General features: G+C 32.7%; 1 protein-coding gene across 8 annotated transcripts in view; it reads right to left on the reverse strand.

The window, feature by feature from the left end:
* The window catches only part of PPP1R12A (protein phosphatase 1 regulatory subunit 12A), a 168,593-nt gene that overhangs the window by 76,164 nt on the left and 74,245 nt on the right, over positions 1 to 18,184 (reverse strand). For all 8 annotated transcript variants that reach the window (XR_012482645.1, XR_012482646.1, XM_074270856.1 and 5 more), the window contains exon 3: positions 6,302 to 6,420. Coding sequence is in view for 6 of the 8 variants with exons in the window: in XM_074270856.1 (XP_074126957.1) it covers positions 6,302 to 6,420 (119 nt within the window). In the remaining 2 variants the exon portion in view is untranslated. The remainder of the gene's footprint in view (positions 1 to 6,301; positions 6,421 to 18,184) is intronic.

An 18,184-nucleotide genomic window follows, 5' to 3' on the forward strand; every position in this document is an offset into this window, starting at 1 on the left:
GGGATATGGGAAAACTGAGACACTAACTAATACATTGTTGGTGGAACTGTGAATGGACCCAACCATTCTGGAGAGCAGTTTGAAACTGTGCATACCCTTTGATCCAGCAATGTTTCTACTGGGATTATATCCCAAAGACATGTTTTAAAGAAGGAAAAGGGATCCACATGTGCAAAAATATTTGTGGCAGCCCTTTTTGTAGAGGCAAGAAACTGGAAACTGAGTGGATGCCCATCAATTAGAGAATGGCTAAATAAATTATGGTATATGAATATTATGGAATACTATTATTCTGTAAAAAATGACCAGCAGAATGATTTCGGAGAGACCTACACAAAGTGATGCTATGTGAAATGAACAGAACCAGGAGATCATTGTACACAGCAACAAGAAGACTACACAATGATCAATGCTGACGGACATGGCTCTCTTCAACAATGAAATGATTCAAACTTGTTCCACTTGTGCAGCGATGAAGAGAGCCATCTACACCCAGAGAGAGAACCATGGGAACAGTGTGGAACACTCTGTTGTTATTTGCTTGCATTTTGTTTTCTTTCTCAGTTTTTTTTTTCTTCCTTCTTGATTTGATTTTTCTTGTGTAACAAGACAACTGTATAAATACGTATACATATATTGGATCTAACATGTATTTCAGCAGCATTTAACATGTCTACCTTCCAGCTAGAGGAGGGGAAAATTTGGAACAAAAGACTATGCAATGTTGGAAAATTTACCCATATATACATATGCTTTGTAAATATAAAGCTTAAAAAAAAAAAAAAAAAAAAGGAATACAAATAACCTTTGTTACACTTTGCTTTAAAACTTTGGTAATAAATACTTTTTAAACATATTTCTGTATTTGTCATGTTATGCAAGAAAAATGAGACCTAAAGGTGGAAAAAAACACAACAAAGAAAAAAAAAAAACAAACAAAAAGGTGAAAAATAATATGCTTCAATTCACATTCAGATTCTAACAGTTCTTTCTCTGGTTATGCATAGCACTTCACAGCATGAGCTTTGGAATTTTCTTGAGATTATTGTATTGCAGAGAAGAGCTAAATCTTATCACTGTTGATCATCACATTATGTGTTCTGCTCACTTTGTTCAGCATCAGTTCATAAATATAAAACATTTTAAATGTTGCAAGGTTGCTTTGGTCATATGAACCAATGTTTTAGAAAAGTTGCAAATCTCAACAATTTTTCTTCTAACTCTTCAAAAATAACGCTTTACTAAAAAAAATTAATTCTAAATGTTTTGGTACACAGAAAGCTTTTGAAAGAAAAGATATATGTAAGTATATTTTCTGAGTAAAATTATGTTTTACTCCCAGATTTTTATTCAAGTATTCTCTTTAATAGAATTTTAAATCCCAATTTAAGAATCCATTAAAGGTTTGAAGAAATAGTCCCAACCCTCTAGGATGGAATTATAAGTTTCTTTGACTTAGAGGCCAGACATTTTTGTCACAACTACCCTTATTTAGAGCTAATTAAAAATCTTAGTGCAAGTAGTCTTTTCTTAGACTTACATTTATGTTACATCCAGCTCATTCTGGAAAGAAAAAGCACAAAGACACTAAATAATAAGATGGAGAATGTTATCTATGAAACCAAATACTTAATTAACACTTTGATAAGCCAAACTCAGTGGGGCTCAGGAGAGGCCCTGAAGGAGCAAACACCCTGTGGTTTTATAGCCAAGAATTCAAGATGTGCCCTAAGGCCCATATAACCTTCCTAAAATTCCCCTTTTCTCCCTTCTCTCCCATGCAGATACAGAAATGTCTCAAAAACTGTTCACTCTTCCTCATTCTTTTGAGAGAATTCAGATTAATTCCATTGTGACCTTGAGGTCCATTAATTACTTCCCAACTGTTTGAATTTAGTTACTTTCAGAACCACTTTTACTCCTTGGCCACCCTTCTCCATTCTCCACCCAAAGGCATCCAGATGTGCAAGTAAGTCTTCAGCTACAACCTTTCTGATAAAATGGGTAAGCAAAAATAACCTTACCATTTGCTCAGTCCACTAAGCCCTTTAACTCATAGAGCTTTGCTACCTGTTCTGCTGATACACTCTTCTGAACTCTAAGCACTGCCAAATGTCTTTAAGTTGTATTGTAAAGGCTACTTTGCTTTTTCAACTGGCCTTCCACTATGTCTTAAATAAGGATCACTGGATCTTTCCATTTGTTGTTAAACTGAATTTTACTTTAGGTATCCTATTCTTTTTCAGCTTCTTGTACATATATTTTCAGGGTAGTGCCAAGCACAGTGCTTGTACATAGCTTGTACATGTGTTAATTTTTGTATTATGAGGTTCCTTCCAGCTCTAAATAAAGAATCTTAAGACAGAATTTTCTAAGTATTTACTATGTGTCAAAGCATTGTGCTAAGTATTGAAGACTTAAATCCAAAAAGTGAAACTTTTATTCTCATGATCTTTCATTCTAACAGAAGAGGTAGTATGTACAGAATATCTATAGAATGAATATAAATAAAAAGTAGCTTTGGGATGGAAGGTATGAACATTTGTGGAATAATGAAAGCTGACCTTCATTTGTATTTATATTAATTCTATTACTGCAGATCAAGGACCTTAAGACTCCTTAACTCTTGAGTCTTGTTCATTTTTTTATTCAAACTCTTCATGGACAATATATTAGAATTACTGGAGTAGTTCTTCTGGTTCTTCAATACCTCTGACTATAATTGCTATAATTTTCCTGGAGAGGATCATTTAAGAATCATTGGACTATTGAAAAGTCATGCTAGAGGGTTGGATACATTAAGCGGATATAGGGATTAGATATCAGAAATCTCAAAAAAAAAATATCTAGATCTTTAAAAGCCAGAGGGCAAAATCAAATTAGAAACCACCTATAACATTCTGAGAGAAATTCCAAAATGAAAATTTTCAGGAAAATTATAGCAACAATCCAGAACTTCCAAGTTAAGTCACCAAAGAGAAAGAATTTTAAAACTAAGATGAAACAGAATTTAGCAGACGCTTCTAGAATACTTCTGGGGGATCAGGGTAGGAAGAGGAAGACCAAGGAAAATTGTTTCACAGAATTCAGAGTGCGCAAGTAGGTCAAACTGACATTCTATACTATGATACTATTGTTTTGTAAGAAATGACAGAGAAGCCTAGGAGATATCCTAATCATCAACTATCATTTGGTTCCAAGCCTCTGCCATCATTAAAAACCTTCATTAGATCCTATCATCCCTGCAAACTAGGATCCTTTGTTTCTACTCCCTTTCTTACAAACTCTTTTTTTTTTTTATTCATTTTTCCAAATTATCCCCTCCCTCCCTCCATTCCCCCCCCCCCCCAATGGCAGGTAATCCCATACATTTTACATGTGTTACAATATAACCTAGATACAATATATGTGTGTAAATACCATTTTCTTGTTGCACATTAATTATTAGCTTCCGAAGGTATAAGTAACCTGGGTAGATAGACAGTAGTGCTAACAATTTACATTCGCTTCCCAGTGTTCCTTCTCTGGGTATAGTTATTTCTGTCCATCATTGATCAACTGGTCTTACACAAACTCTTAAAATTTTTTGTCTAAACTCACTGTATTAATGTTCTCATTTCCTCAGCCCTTTGCAAATCTCACTTTGCCCAAAATAATCAATGATCTTTTAGTTGTTAAATTCAACTATCTTTTTCAGTCTTAATCTTGACCTATTTGCTTCAACAAATACTGGTGATGATCCTCTCCTCCTTAATACCCTATCCTCTCAGTTTTTGTAACAATTCACATGTTATAAGTCTGACTATTACCTGGTTTCCTCATCTGACTGATTATCTACATCATGGTATACAAATGTGGGAATTGTCCAAGGTTCTGTCATTGACTTTTTATACCCTTAACAATCACCACTATGCAGATGACTCTCAGATTTATATATCTATCCCTCAGTCTCTCTTCTAAGCTTTATTTAAAACCATCTATTGATTACTGGATATTTTTAACCTGATTTCTCAGAATTAACTAAATTTTAATATGTCTAAGACTGAATTTAGAATATTTTCTCTGTGTTCCAAATTTTTCTATTTCTGTCAAAGGCACCAGCACCTTGAATGTCTCAGGTTCATAATCTCAGTTCTAATCCGGACTCCTCACTCAACTGTATTAACCCTACCTTCCAGGCTAATATGTTTTCTCCTTATCTATCTCTCTTTCAGAGTCCCTCTTTTCCTTTAAGATAAAACAAAAGTAATATTTTTTTGCATGAAGTCTATATTCTGACCTGTTGTTAGAGCCTTACCTTTGAATCTATCTTATATAACTCTCTTATATACTGTTTGGTATACATAGGAGGCACTTTATGATAAATACTTGTTGATAGCTAAGAGAAATCACTGTACCTACATTTCTCTTACCACATTCATTATTTATTTTACTGAATAAATAGAAGTGAAATCACTTCTTTCTGTAGATGAATTCAAAACTTCAATCTTCTCATGTGGTATCTAAATCAATAAAAATCTTCCTAAAATATTTAAAATCACACAGTAAGATATACACTGTCACACACTTTAGTTCATAGTAACAATGAACAAAAGTTTCTAACCAACTAACCATTTAGTTTTGTTTTTAAAGGGTTCTTTTTACAGAAATAAAAAGCAAAGAGAAGAAAGAAAAGATAAGCAGATGATTGCTAGAAAAACTATTTGGGAATGGGAAAACAACAGAGAGCTACAGATTTTAAGTAGTAAAGGAAGTAGAAAGAATTGTATTTAGAAAAGAAACCTATTTATAGTTATATTAGTTTCCAAAGACTTATGTACCAAACCTGAGAGAAATATTGCAGAATGTAAGAGTCTGTACAGGTCTGTAATGCATTAGATAGATTTTTACAAAACCATAACCATGCTTTCCTTAAAATTATTTTATCTATCCTTCCTTTTATCTTTTGAAGGTCTTCAAATCTTTTTTCCATTCAATATTTTTCCCTACCCATTCCTATTATTAGCACAAAATATCATCAGAGCCATATAGGCAATAAAAAAAGGTAATGACAACAACCTTCTGAGCTTTACTCTGTAGCCCTATTAAAATTCAGGTCATTTCTAGAGAATAATTTTGGGCAATCAAACTGTATGTACTACTTGATCCAGCAATAACACTACTAAGGTCTGTATCCAAAGAGATCATTAAATAAGAGAAAAGAACCTACAAGTACAAAAATATTTATAACAACTCTTTTTATGGTAGCAAAGAATTAGAAATTGAGGGGATGCCCATCAATTGGGGATTGGCTGAATAAGTTGTGGTACCCAAATGCAATGGAATACTGCTGTGCTATAAGGAATGATGAGCAAGTGAATTTCAAAAAATCCTGGAAAGACTCATATGAACTGATGCTGAGTGAAATGAAATGAGGAAAACCAAGAGAACATTGTACACAACAAGTGGGGTGATCAACCATGACTGACTAGGTCTTAGCTCTTCTTAGCAATACAATGATCCAAAACAATTCTAAAAGACTCATGATGGAAACTGCTATCCATATGCAGAAAAATAAGCATATTATTTTGACTTTTTAAATGTTTTCATGTTTTTTCCCTTTTGTTCTGATTCTTCTTTCAAAAAATGATTAATGGGGAAATACATTTTTATGATTCCTTGCTGTATTGGGGAGAAGGAAAGAAAAGGGAGAGGGAGAAAAATTTGGAACTCAAACTTCACAAAAAAAATGTTTAAAAGTATTTTTACATTTAATTGATGGGAAGGCACTTAAGTGAGGTAAATTGTTTAACTGTACAGAAAATGTCATCATATGCCTTCTGAGGAACAGAAATCTAAGAATCAAATATTATATCTGAGATCACAATGACAGGATAAACTTATACTTATCACTTTTAATAGTACATAGTACTATTACTAATAGTAATAGTACAAACTGTAAATAATATGTAATGATTTTTGTTTTTCAAAAAATTATTTGGACTAATAAGAAAAAGACAAGATAGAGAGTGTGACAGGAAAAAGAAATAACGAGGAAGCTCAAAAAGATTACACATATACAAGAAAATGAAGTATTGCTAATCAAATTATAGTTACTGGTTGGATAATCTGACATAGTAACTACAGAAGAATTCTTTCCTTTGTTAATTCCCTGGCTATAAAATCATGGCTGATATACATGAGTTAGCAGAGACCAAAGGACTGACTATACTACCTCTCAGTTTGTCTTAAAAGAGTTATAGTATAGTCTATCTTAACAAACAGTTTTGAAAAAATTAGTTTAAGTGTTGTTTTAAATTACCTTGTCGATTAACTTCATTTTGAAGTAACTCTTCCATTGCCTCCTCTTCAGCAATATCTAAAGGTGTATCACCTTCACTATTGACAGCTCCTACATGTGCTCCTTGACCAATTAAAAACCTGCAACACAGATTGTCAGTTAAATAAGATAAAGATAAAATGAAAAACAGAATAACTAGAAAGAATTTTAACTGGTCAAAAAGGGAATAATATAAATATATATATAAAATATAGACTTATGTATATACATATGTATAGATATATGTCTTCATGCATGTATATATTCAGCTATACATACATTTTGTGCACATGAGTAAATACAAACACACATACATATAAACATATACATGAATGTGTATGTATGTAAAATGTCCCAGAATCTCAGCATAGCTTTAATTTTAATTATTCTTAAAGCTTAAAACTACTGGTGCAGTACCGTGTTTAGATTCAGGAAGACCCAAGTTCAAATCTGGCTTCAGATACTTCCTAGCTATGTTACCTTAGAGTAAATCACTTTATCCTGTTTGCCTTACTTCCTAATCTGTAGAATGAGCTGTAGAAGAAAATCCTAACTGGGGTCATGAAGAGTCAGACACAGATGCAAAACTACTGAACAAAAAAGTTTAAGGCTCTGCTAAGACTCATAGGATACTACTCTGTCTAGATGTAAAACCCCTTAAGACTCAAAAATTGTGTTACAATATTCTATCACTACCTTTGTCATATTGACCATAAGTCTTTCTAAACCTGTCTTTCTGGATTTTTATTAGCCTTTTCATATTCCTTTCTACTCAAAATGCCATACATGTAGATGAGATAGAACTACCATCTTCAAATAATTTAATCTTATCTTTGCAAGAAGGAATGAATCTAGTTTAAATTATTCTAGATGGCAGAACTTAGGACCTATGGGGAGGTTAATAGCAGACAATTGAAGTGCCACAAATGGAAAAAATATTTAACAAAAGTTGTTTAACTGACAATATATTTAACAGTAACTTATCATATCGGGGATACTGTTGACAGGATTTCTATATTGATTAGGAGATTGGCAGAAAGAGCCATTTAAAGTCTCTTGCAATAATAGTTACTTTGGCAAAGTACTCATTCCTTATTTCTGATTATTTCAGGTTAATCTTGACAAATTCAGTATGACTGAGCCATAATACCAACCTGCCATTTAATAATCAATACTACTTAACAGACACTATGCTAACCCTAGAGTTAAGCCTCTGCTCTAAAGGAGTTTCTAATATGGAGAAGGGAAGAAGGCTTTACTTAATTATATAGTTGTACTCAAGTTAAATATAAAATGTTGTACAATTCTAAAAGCCCAATTAACCTACTCTGAATTTCAAAAATTATTTTCTTTTATACTTTGGCACAAATTCCCTTTAAAGCACAGTCATGATTAATTCCATCCCTTTTAACTTCTTGCATGTACAAGATTCCCTTCTTCCTACTCTCCATTCCCTCATATCAATATTAGGCTTCTTAAGGTGTTACTAAATTGTGAGATTATTTAATTGTTAAGAAAAGGATAATTATAGTAATAACTCCTATTTTAAAGTGTTATCCTAAGGATCCAATGTATAAATATTTTCAAAGCTTAATGTCCTATTTAATTATTTTAATTGCAAAGTATATTTGGCTTTTTGGGAAGCAACTAGGATTAAGTGACTTGCTAAGGGCTATATTGCTAGTAAGTATAGGAGACAGGATTTGAACTCAGGTCCTCTTGGCTTCAAGGCAAGTGCTTTGCACAAAGTATAGTTTCAATAATTATTAAGGGAATTTTTTTTTTGTATATAATCAAAGGAAAATACACAAGTTAAAAAAGGAAGATAAATATTTTCTAATGGTTTCAATTAGCTTCTCAACTACCAAGAAGCAAAAAGGTAGATTTTTTTTTTTTTTTACCTATGGTAAAACACTGCTGCATAATGTCAGCATACAATGGACCTAAATTCTCTTGTCTTTTTTTTTTTTTTTTTGTATTCATTTTTCCAAATTATCCCCTCCCTCCCTCCACTCCCTCCCCCAATGGCAGGTAATCCCATACATTTTACATGTGTTACAATATAACCTAGATACAATATATGTGTGTAAATACCATTTTCTTGTTGCACATTAATTATTAGCTTCCGAAGGTATAAGTAACCTGGGTAGATAGACAGTAGTGCTAACAATTTACATTCGCTTCCCAGTGTTCCTTCTCTGGGTATAGTTATTTCTGTCCATCATTGATCAACTGGAAGTGAGTTGGATCTTCTTTATGTTGAAGATTTCTACTTCCATCAGAATACATCCTCATACAGTATTGTTGTTGAAGTGTATAGTGATCTTCTGGTTCTGCTCATTTCACTCAGCAACAGTTGATTTAAGTCTCTCCAAGCCTCTCTGCATTCCTCCTGCTGGTCATTTCTTACAGAGCAATAATATTCCATAACCTTCATATACCACAATTTACCCAACCATTCTCCAATTGATGGACATCCACTCAATTTCCAGTTTCTAGCCACCATGAAAAGAGCTGCCACAAACATTTTGGCACATACAGGTCCCTTTCCACTCTTTAGTATTTCTTTGGGATATAATCCCAATAACAGCAATGCTGGGTCAAAGGGTATGCACAGTTTGACAAATTTTTGGGCATAGTTCCAAATTGCTCTCCAGAATGGCTGGATTCTTTCACAACTCCACCAACAATGTATCAGTGTCCCAGTTTTCCCACATCCCCTCCAAAATTCATCATTAATTGTTCCTGTCATTTTAGCCAATCTGACAGGTGTGTAGTGGTATCTCAGAGTTGTCTTAATTTGCATTTCTCTGATCAGTAGTGATTTGGAACACTCTTTCATATGAGTGGAAATAGTTTCAATTTCATCATCTGAGAAGTGTCTGTTCATATCCCTTGACCATTTATCAATTGGAGAATGGTTTGGTTTCCTATAAATCAGGGTCAGTTCTCTATATATTTTGGAAATGAGACCTTTGTCAGAACCTTTACTTTTAAAAATATTTTCCCAATTTGTTACTTCCCTTCTAATCTTGTTTGCATTAGTATTGTTTGTATAGAAACTTTTTAGTTTGATGTAATCAAAATCTTCTATTTTGTGATCAATAATGATCTCTAATTCTCCTCTGGTCATAAATTCCTTCCTCCTCCACAGGTCTGAGAGGTAGACTATTCTCTGTTCCTCTAATCTATTTATGATCTCATTCTTTATGCCTAAATCATGGACCCATTTTGATCTTATCTTGGTATATGGTGTTAAGTGTGGGTCCATATCTAATTTCTGCCATACTAATTTCCAGTTTTCCCAACAGTTTCTTCCGAATAATGAATTTTTGTCCCTAATGTTGGTATCTTTGGGTTTGTCAAAGATTAGATTGCTATAGATGTACCTTTTTTGTCCTTTGTATCTAATCTAAATTCTCTTGTCTTAAAAAAAAATAAAAGCATTTCAAAAACTTGCCATAGTATCATGGGGAAAGGGGGAGTAGAGAGAAATGCAGTGTGCATGCAGGGAGAACCATGGATAAATAAATTTACTTACAACCAAAATACTAGGTATTCTAAGGCAAATATACAAAAAGATAATAAAAGTGCCTTCAAAAAGAAAATAATGATAATTGAGAAACCCCATGAGCTTTTTCCCATTGGGCACAGGATTACAATGAGGTCATCAAATTAAATGTTTCCTTGAAAAATAAATGTTAATTGATCCTGAGTAGATAAGATGCAAGACAAATATAGGTGGGAAAGAGAACAGATGGCAGATTAGTACAATAGTGAAGGGCAACATGAGAAAGGGTGGGTGGGTGTGGAGGGGTAATAGCAGTCTTAAGTTGTCCAAAGGTTTTTAAAAGTCCATTAAAGTACAAGTGGAATAACTGCTTTGACTCAAAGCTCCCACTAACATATTTTACCAGAGCTTCCTAGATGATCTGCTGACTCCTATTCTAGATTCAGATTTCTGAATTCATTTCCCTATCCCAGTAGGGCACTTCTACATATACTCAGCCCATTAATCCCTTGGTCCTTCCTTAACTGCTTCCTTTATCAGCAGAGTCAGCTAAACTTTTCCTACTTGAATGGTTTCTTCACAATCTATCCTATCTTCACAATCTATCCTATCTCACTACTATCCATTCTGAAAAGTGACAAAGTATAAGACTACTATAAACATAATTCTTTAGAAGGTATCCATTCAATTAACCAATAAGCACCTGTAACTAGCTACTATTTTCCAATCTGAAAACAAAATTGAGATACTTCCTAATCTCAAGAAAAAAGAATCCCTTAAATGAAACCACATGCTCAATGGGATTGTAGATCATATGGTTTCGCTTTAATCAATATGATAGAACATAAGTCAGTGCCTACTGAGTGAAAAAAGAAGTATAAAGCCAACAAAAAAAGAGAACCTCATATCTGTTGATCTTGAAAGAGCATCTAAAGATATAGGAATTCTTTTTATACGCAGAAAAGTCTATTTTAAAAAGCTAGGATACTTCCAAGATCTTTTTTTGGAAGTATCCTATTAAAAATGCATACTAGAGTGCCTCTAAAAAAAAGCTTATACTACAGAAGAAACTGGAATAGAGGGGAAAAAAATTAGATTTGGTTCTGTTGTTAAATGATGTGATACATTCTAGAATAGTTGGTATCTCTTTCAACTTTTGAAGCAGGTTAATTGAGGAATTGTAAGCCATGGTTTTTTCTTCAATATATAGCTGGAAGAAACTGCAGACATTCTATAAAACAGTCAGCTCTTTGTTTCTGTTAGCTAATATGCATCCTGAAACCAAGAAAGAATTTTTATTTTTGTGAATCTCTTTTGGACCCAGTGAAAAGTTTCTTTCCCAAATAAAACTTGGATGGGGGAAAAAAAAATTTGTATCTGTATCTGAGAAGAAAGCTCTAGGAATGCTTGGTGGTACATCTAATTTTGCTACTTTCATGAAAAAAGAAAGCTCATGCCTTCTTGAGAGATACACACTGGCAAGAGAGTCTTATTAAATAAATGACTATCTACAAATGTCTCCAACTTTATCAAAAGCAAATCTTTTAATCATCACATTTTAAAAAGATTTTGTCAAGAAATGGGAACAGAATGTCAATGCTTCCCCTAACATATAGGAACTTAAGAGAACAGTCTTAGAAGAAAAAGAAAATTTACCCTTGAACACTGAAAGAAATGGACTCTTGACTAACATGGTAGATTATTTTTAATCATAATTAATTTTAATCTTTGAAATTAAATGATATTTTTTAAAAATTGTAAGTTTTCTTGTCAAAGCTGACAATATAAAAGAGAATAGAGGTTATCCATTATAAGTGGATGCAAGCAGAGATACAAAATTCTTTTTCAATTTCTTTTAAAAAGATAAATCTGCAAACATTTGAATATCCTTCAGGACTCTTTCACAAGTTATTTCTATACTGATGGGATTAAAGTTGAAGCAAAAATTAGTTATTGTTTTCTTTCTGACAAACTGTATTTAAAAAAGTTTACCTAGACAGAAATGAACTCATTAATCTTAGGGGTAAAAAAATTTAAGACAATTAAAGTTTAACTCAAAGGAGAATTCTGTGTTCCTTGGGAAGTCCAGCTTTGCTTTGTAAAGGGAACTGTGAAAGCTTTAATTCCAGTTGCAGGCACACACCTTTCCAATTTCGGATTTTTAACACTTTTAATCATACAAATAATTAAAATAAATGGCAATCTCAGTTTAATGTTCTCATTCAAACTAATCAATCAAAATTTTCAGTAAAATATTTAACTTCAATAAATACACACATTACCATGTCACAATACTGTTTATGTGAATTTCAATATAACTTACTTTGTTATTTATATTATTTTATGCAATTAAAAGCATTTTTCAGAGAAGAGTCTAAAGGCTGATCATTAGAATGTCAAAGGAGTCCATGAAACAATAAAAGTTCAAGAATCTGATTGTAGAGGAAGAAACACTAGTATTTGGCAGCTTACTGAACATGAGGTAAATAAAAAGGAGCATTTAAAAATGACCACCATCATGAGACTAAGCAACAGAAAGTGTGATAGTCCCCACAATGGTAAAAGGAAATTTGGAAGTTTTTTTTTTTTTGGTTGTTTTTGTTTTTTAATAAAGATTCTGAGTACTGGGGAAACAGGAAAAATGTTGAGTTTTATTTTGGACATGTTAAATTTGAGATATTCACTAAGAAGATGAAAATATAGAGTGTGAGTTTGGGGGTTCACCAGGACTTTATTTATAAATAATGGAAGTCACCTGCATAAATATGATAATTAAACATATAAGTTTAACAGCCACCAGGTAACAAAGTAGAGACAAAAATAACATTACAAATCAATATTCAATTCAACATAAAATCTCTAGATCGATCCAATTTGTAAGATAGTCCCCTATATTGCTTGTCACCTTTTGCTACATGAATCACTGCTCTCTATGATAAATCATCTCCAACATATGCACACTCATAACTTGCCACATGACTGTGCTGAAACATTCTAGCACTCTGTACAGGCCAGAATATTAAATTAGGACTTTCATTTTCTAACCGATAGATATGCACAAAACAAGAGAGAATGTAGAATAGTAAATGAATCTTATGTCTTTGCCATCTTTCCTAGAATTTTATTACTTGCATGTCAATGTTCCAGTCTACATTAATATTGCCATCAGATTTTTGCTAAATAGTCTTTGAAATGATTATGGGTGAAGAAAGGAGGGGAGAAGAAATGGACTACTAATCAGGGGCAACAGGAGCAAAAAGGAATTTTTAAACACCAAGTCAGAAGATTGTGTAGAAAAAGGGCAACTCTTTTCTCCCTCCTTACCCCCCCCAGTTTCTGGGGTTATATTGATTTTCCCTCAAATACTCTAACCACTCAGTTCCTCAATTTACTCAATTCCCATGCCCTAATCCTTTCAGTTACATACAATGATGGCCATACTGTTCATCTTGCCATCACTCACAAATATACTCTTTTTTCCCAAGAAATCTGAAATATTCTTATATAAACATAATTGATTTGTTCCTCCCCCAACCTCCTGCCTTCCCTTAAAAAACAAACAAACAAAACCCTACTCTTTCTTGTCTATGTAATCTCCAATTCCTTTAGTCCCTCAATTCTCTACTAAGCCACCTGTGTTCCCATTCTCTTCTTTTTTTTTCCCATCTTGACTCCTTGGAGAACCAATTCAACTGTACGATGTCCTTCTCTTTAAATTTCTAGCTCCTTTATCATACTGTTGATTATGCCAAGACAAGCCTCAGCTTTGGATTTACTTCCAACTTTTACTTTTACAATTTGCTACTGAACAATGATGGAGAAAATCATAAAATCCTTCTGATTGGCTTCACTACAAATTTGTGCTATACTTCAATTGGGTCTTCCCTAAATATCAATTAAATAATTTCATCTTATTAGATTTTATTCACTGTTCTAGCCTGTCAAACTATTTCTGAATCTTGACAGTATTCCAGAGACCTCAACTTTGTGTCAAACGAAAAAGTGATAAACACACTATCTTTGCTTTTCTCCAAATTAGTGATAAAAATATTAAAGAACATAGGATTCAATCCAGGAGGTCACCCTCTCCCAACACCTATAGCTGAATCACAAATTCTTACTGAATTTTATCATTAAGTCACTTCGAAATCCATCTTACTTTATTATCATCTAGTTCATTATTTCATGTATTCCATAAAAACAATATACTTTGATCAAATGTTTTAGTAAAATTGTCAAATTATGATCAACAGCATCCCAATGGGGTATAAATATACTTATATGTATATATGATTGCATACACACATTCACTCAACCTCTTACCCGAGTATAATAATCCTGTCAAGATAACTTTTCCCCTTACTGATTACTACACCATTTGAAACACAAAATGAATCTTAGGACAAGTTAAGACATTATTAGCTGCTCTGCTTTTGGGGGAGAAGAAGAGAGGCAAAGACACAGAGACAGACACATTGAGTACGCAGACCTTCTGGATAAATGAAGTCTCCTCTCCCCTTTTATATGCTCTGTACTAGATGTGTGATGGTTTCCTAAATACTAATTTATTTCCACAAATAGAACCCACTCTCATAACAGTTGAGCAAAACAAACTGATGAGGCAATATTCATCTTAATCTCACATTTGCTATTAAGTTACCATATCCTTCCCTTCTCCTTTAAATCTAGAGAAAGGAAATAAATTAAGCTGTCATTTAGAGATATTTTCATTTGTATTATGCTGATGTTCCCTTGATTTGTCTTTTTTGGGGGAGATAGAGGTGGTGATGACAGCTCTGTATTCATTGGCACTGTTCATACTCTGCCTTTTCTTATAGGGTCCTGGTTATGTCACATTTTCTAATAGAAAAGTGCTACTTTATTTTCAAGGTTTTCCCTAAGACTTCCACAGCATATAAAGTAGACATTCTTAGGATATATGCCTTAATATATGATCAATGGGTCAAAGAATATGAATAGTTTAATCATTTTTTCCCTCACATTATACTCAACTGATTACTAGAATAGGTGAACCAATTCATGATTCAAAAAACAAAGCATTAGTGTTGCCCATCTTCCTAACCTCATCAATAATGGCTATTTCTTTTATATCTTTTAACATCTTTGCAAATCTACCAGATGCAAGGTAAAACCTCTAAAAATGTTGCCTATAAAGCCTCAGTTGTTCAAGATAAAATATTTCATCCTCAGTTTATTCTTTAAGGAACAGCACAATAATAAATAAGCAAAATGTTACAGAGTATTGCAATTATATTATTTTCTCAAAGGTTTCATTGCAGATATACAGTTACATTACATACTAAATAAGTGAATAAAATCAATTCTCTTTTATAATGCTATATCTAGAATAAAAACTGTTGCGTTTTCAGCTACTGAGTCATAAGTTAACCTTAAATAATACTACTAATTTCTCTACAAAGGTCAAATGCTGTTTACTAATTGCTTATGCCACCAGGTTTTTTTAAACTGCTAAATAGAAATAACGAGGACTTTATAAGTGTGTACTATATTCAGCTATTTTAATAAAATCTCAATAGTTTCTTTTTAGGCTTGCCTTCATTCTTCTTTATAGCCAGGGGAGCAGCATCATGAAATAAAAAGTCTGGTTCCTATCTCAATTAGCTCTGTTAGTTTTTCTTTGGATATTTTTGGAGAGGTTGGGAGGGTAGGGGGTAGTAGTGGTGGTTATAAATAAGCCAATTGCAAATAGGAATAATTTTTGTTTCCTTTCTGGCAAGATTTATAGTTTAATTCCATATAATAGCATTTTTTAAGAATTATGCCAAATGACACCTGAAGAGTGGAGTCTTTTTAAAAAATTTTTATTTTGAAATTGCCTTTATATATACCTATGCTACCCCCAGGTTTGTTTGTTTGTTTGTTGTTGTTTTTTAAGCAAAAGGTTTTGTCAAAGCAAAAAAGTTGACAACACCCCCCCCCCCAAAAAAAATGTTTTGGCAAAAATAAAAGATTGTGACAAAATCTTTTATCAAAAGTTTTAAATGACTGTTCTTCAATCATCATATGGCTTTGATTATTTTCATTTTTAGTATGATTTTGAGTATGTAGGAAGTAGAGATATAAAGGTAGTCTGATCCAAAGATTTCATTGGTATGTGGAACTCTGGGCTCAGAAATTACTTTTAATAAAAACTGACAAGTTATCAGTTTTGATTTGAAGCCTTAATTTGTCTAAGATCACATAACTACTTTGTTGTTGGAAGCTGAACTCGAATAGCAGGTCTTCTAAATTCAAGGGCAGCACTTTTCTAGGATCAAAAAGTATGAGTAACTCTTCCTGTGAACTAAGAATAGAGGAAAGCAAAGAGGCAAGGACACAAAACACCAAAACCAAAAAACAAGCTTAATGTGAGCAGCATTAAGAGCTTCTGCTGGTGTGAGTGAGCACATGAATCTAATTCTTAATTTTCCTCCCTTATACTGCAAAAGATGTTCCCATCCATTTTACTTTGTCAATCATTTTCTTTTCCATAACACCTCAAGAGTAGTGAAAAATGGAGGCTAAAGGAAAGGAATGATAGAATTTCAAACTACAACATTAATGTTTATCACTTTAATAACTTTTATAATGTGCATTTTCTATGTTATTTAAAATTTAAATTAAATTTAAAATTTAAAACAGATCAAAATTCTTTAAAGTTCTTTAAAAAGTTCTATACAGGATTATCAAACAATCCTGTAACTTCAAGGAGGATTGAACCCAGAGGCTATCTCATCAGATCCATACCCGACAATGTGTCTTCTCTTATGGACCATACTTCACAAGTGATCATCTAGACTTCATTTCAAGGTCTTAAAAAATAATGAATTTGAGTCCCTTGCTTGGGAGACTACAAAGTAGCTATAAGTATGTCAGTCAATCAAAAGATATTTATTTTGTGTTTATCAGACATGTACATATACAAATGCCCCCAAAAAAGAAAAGCAAAAAGCATGATTCCTGAGCTTTAAGGAGGTACATTCCAATTCAGTAGGGCAACAAAAATCTGGGCAAGTGAAAATATGCAGCATTTACAGTGTAAACAGAAGATAATCTCAGTAAGAAGGCAATGGCAGTATTGGAGTAGGGAAAACAAGGAAAAGAAGTATAGAAAGGTCTCCTATAGAAGTAAGTCTAAAATAATATATATTAGATCTAAGAATATTATTAAATAATTATCTACTCAAACATATTTTTAAATCTAAAATCCAAGATACGGTTGGGGAAAATCTATACATACACTATGAGGTCCACAATTGTAATCACTAAACAGAAACTGACCAACTAGGATTATAGCCCCTCTTTTACAAGTCCATGATGATTTAATACAAACTTCAGTCAATCAATAAACATTTATTAAATGCCTAATATATATCAGGTCAAAACACTGGGATATAAAGAAAAGCAAGAAAGTCCCAGTTCTCAAGGTGACCGGTGACCACAGTCTAATTAATGGTAGAGAAAACATGCAATTTTTTTGCAAACATGCAAAAAACAATTAAGTATATATATAGTACAAACTAGACATAACAATAAATAGGAAAGAATTAAAAGAGGGATGGCAGTGGAATTAAGAAAGCTTGGAAAAGTCTGTGAAAGGCAGGATTTTTAATTGATTTGTCTTCAAAAAGAATAACAAATCATAATTTTACTGATTATTAAATTATGGGTGATTTTTTAGTAAACAGGAGAAAAGAACAGTGCCTTAGAATTAAATACTGACAGTTAAAAAGAAATGAAAAAGGGGGCAGCTAGGTAGCGCAGTGGATAGAGCACCAGCCTTGAATTCAGGAGGATGCTAGTTCAAATCTGATCTCAGATACTTAACACTTCCTAGCTGTGTGACCCTGGGCAAGTCACTTAACTCCAGCCTCAGAAAAAGAAAAAAGGAAAAAAAAAAAAAAAAAGAAATGAAAAACAAGTGAAATAGCATGTTAAATGAAAATTTAAAAAGACATAAAAAAGAGAAAAGGCTGACTAAAAATGTTAAGTTTTTATACTCACAGTTAAATATTCTGAACCTAAATCACATCTAAAATAATTTGATTCAAGAATGGACTGATGAATAAACACAGAAGCATGACACAATAAATGTGTACCCAGTTTTACTAGAAATATAAGAGTATGAATAATAATTAAAATTCCTGCCAAGAATCTACTTAAATGGATGTCTTTTCTCATTGATGTGGATATTTCCATCAATAATGCAATTTGATAGTTGGACATCAAATGTGACTCTTCGAAGCTGTGTTTCCCCATAAGAATACCTTACAATAATTCACCATCAGTAGACATTTTTCTTGAATTCTTCTAAAAATATTTTCAATCTAAGA

The sequence above is a fragment of the Sminthopsis crassicaudata genome, chromosome 5 (genome assembly GCF_048593235.1).
Source record: "Sminthopsis crassicaudata isolate SCR6 chromosome 5, ASM4859323v1, whole genome shotgun sequence".
Taxonomy (NCBI): domain Eukaryota; kingdom Metazoa; phylum Chordata; class Mammalia; order Dasyuromorphia; family Dasyuridae; genus Sminthopsis; species Sminthopsis crassicaudata.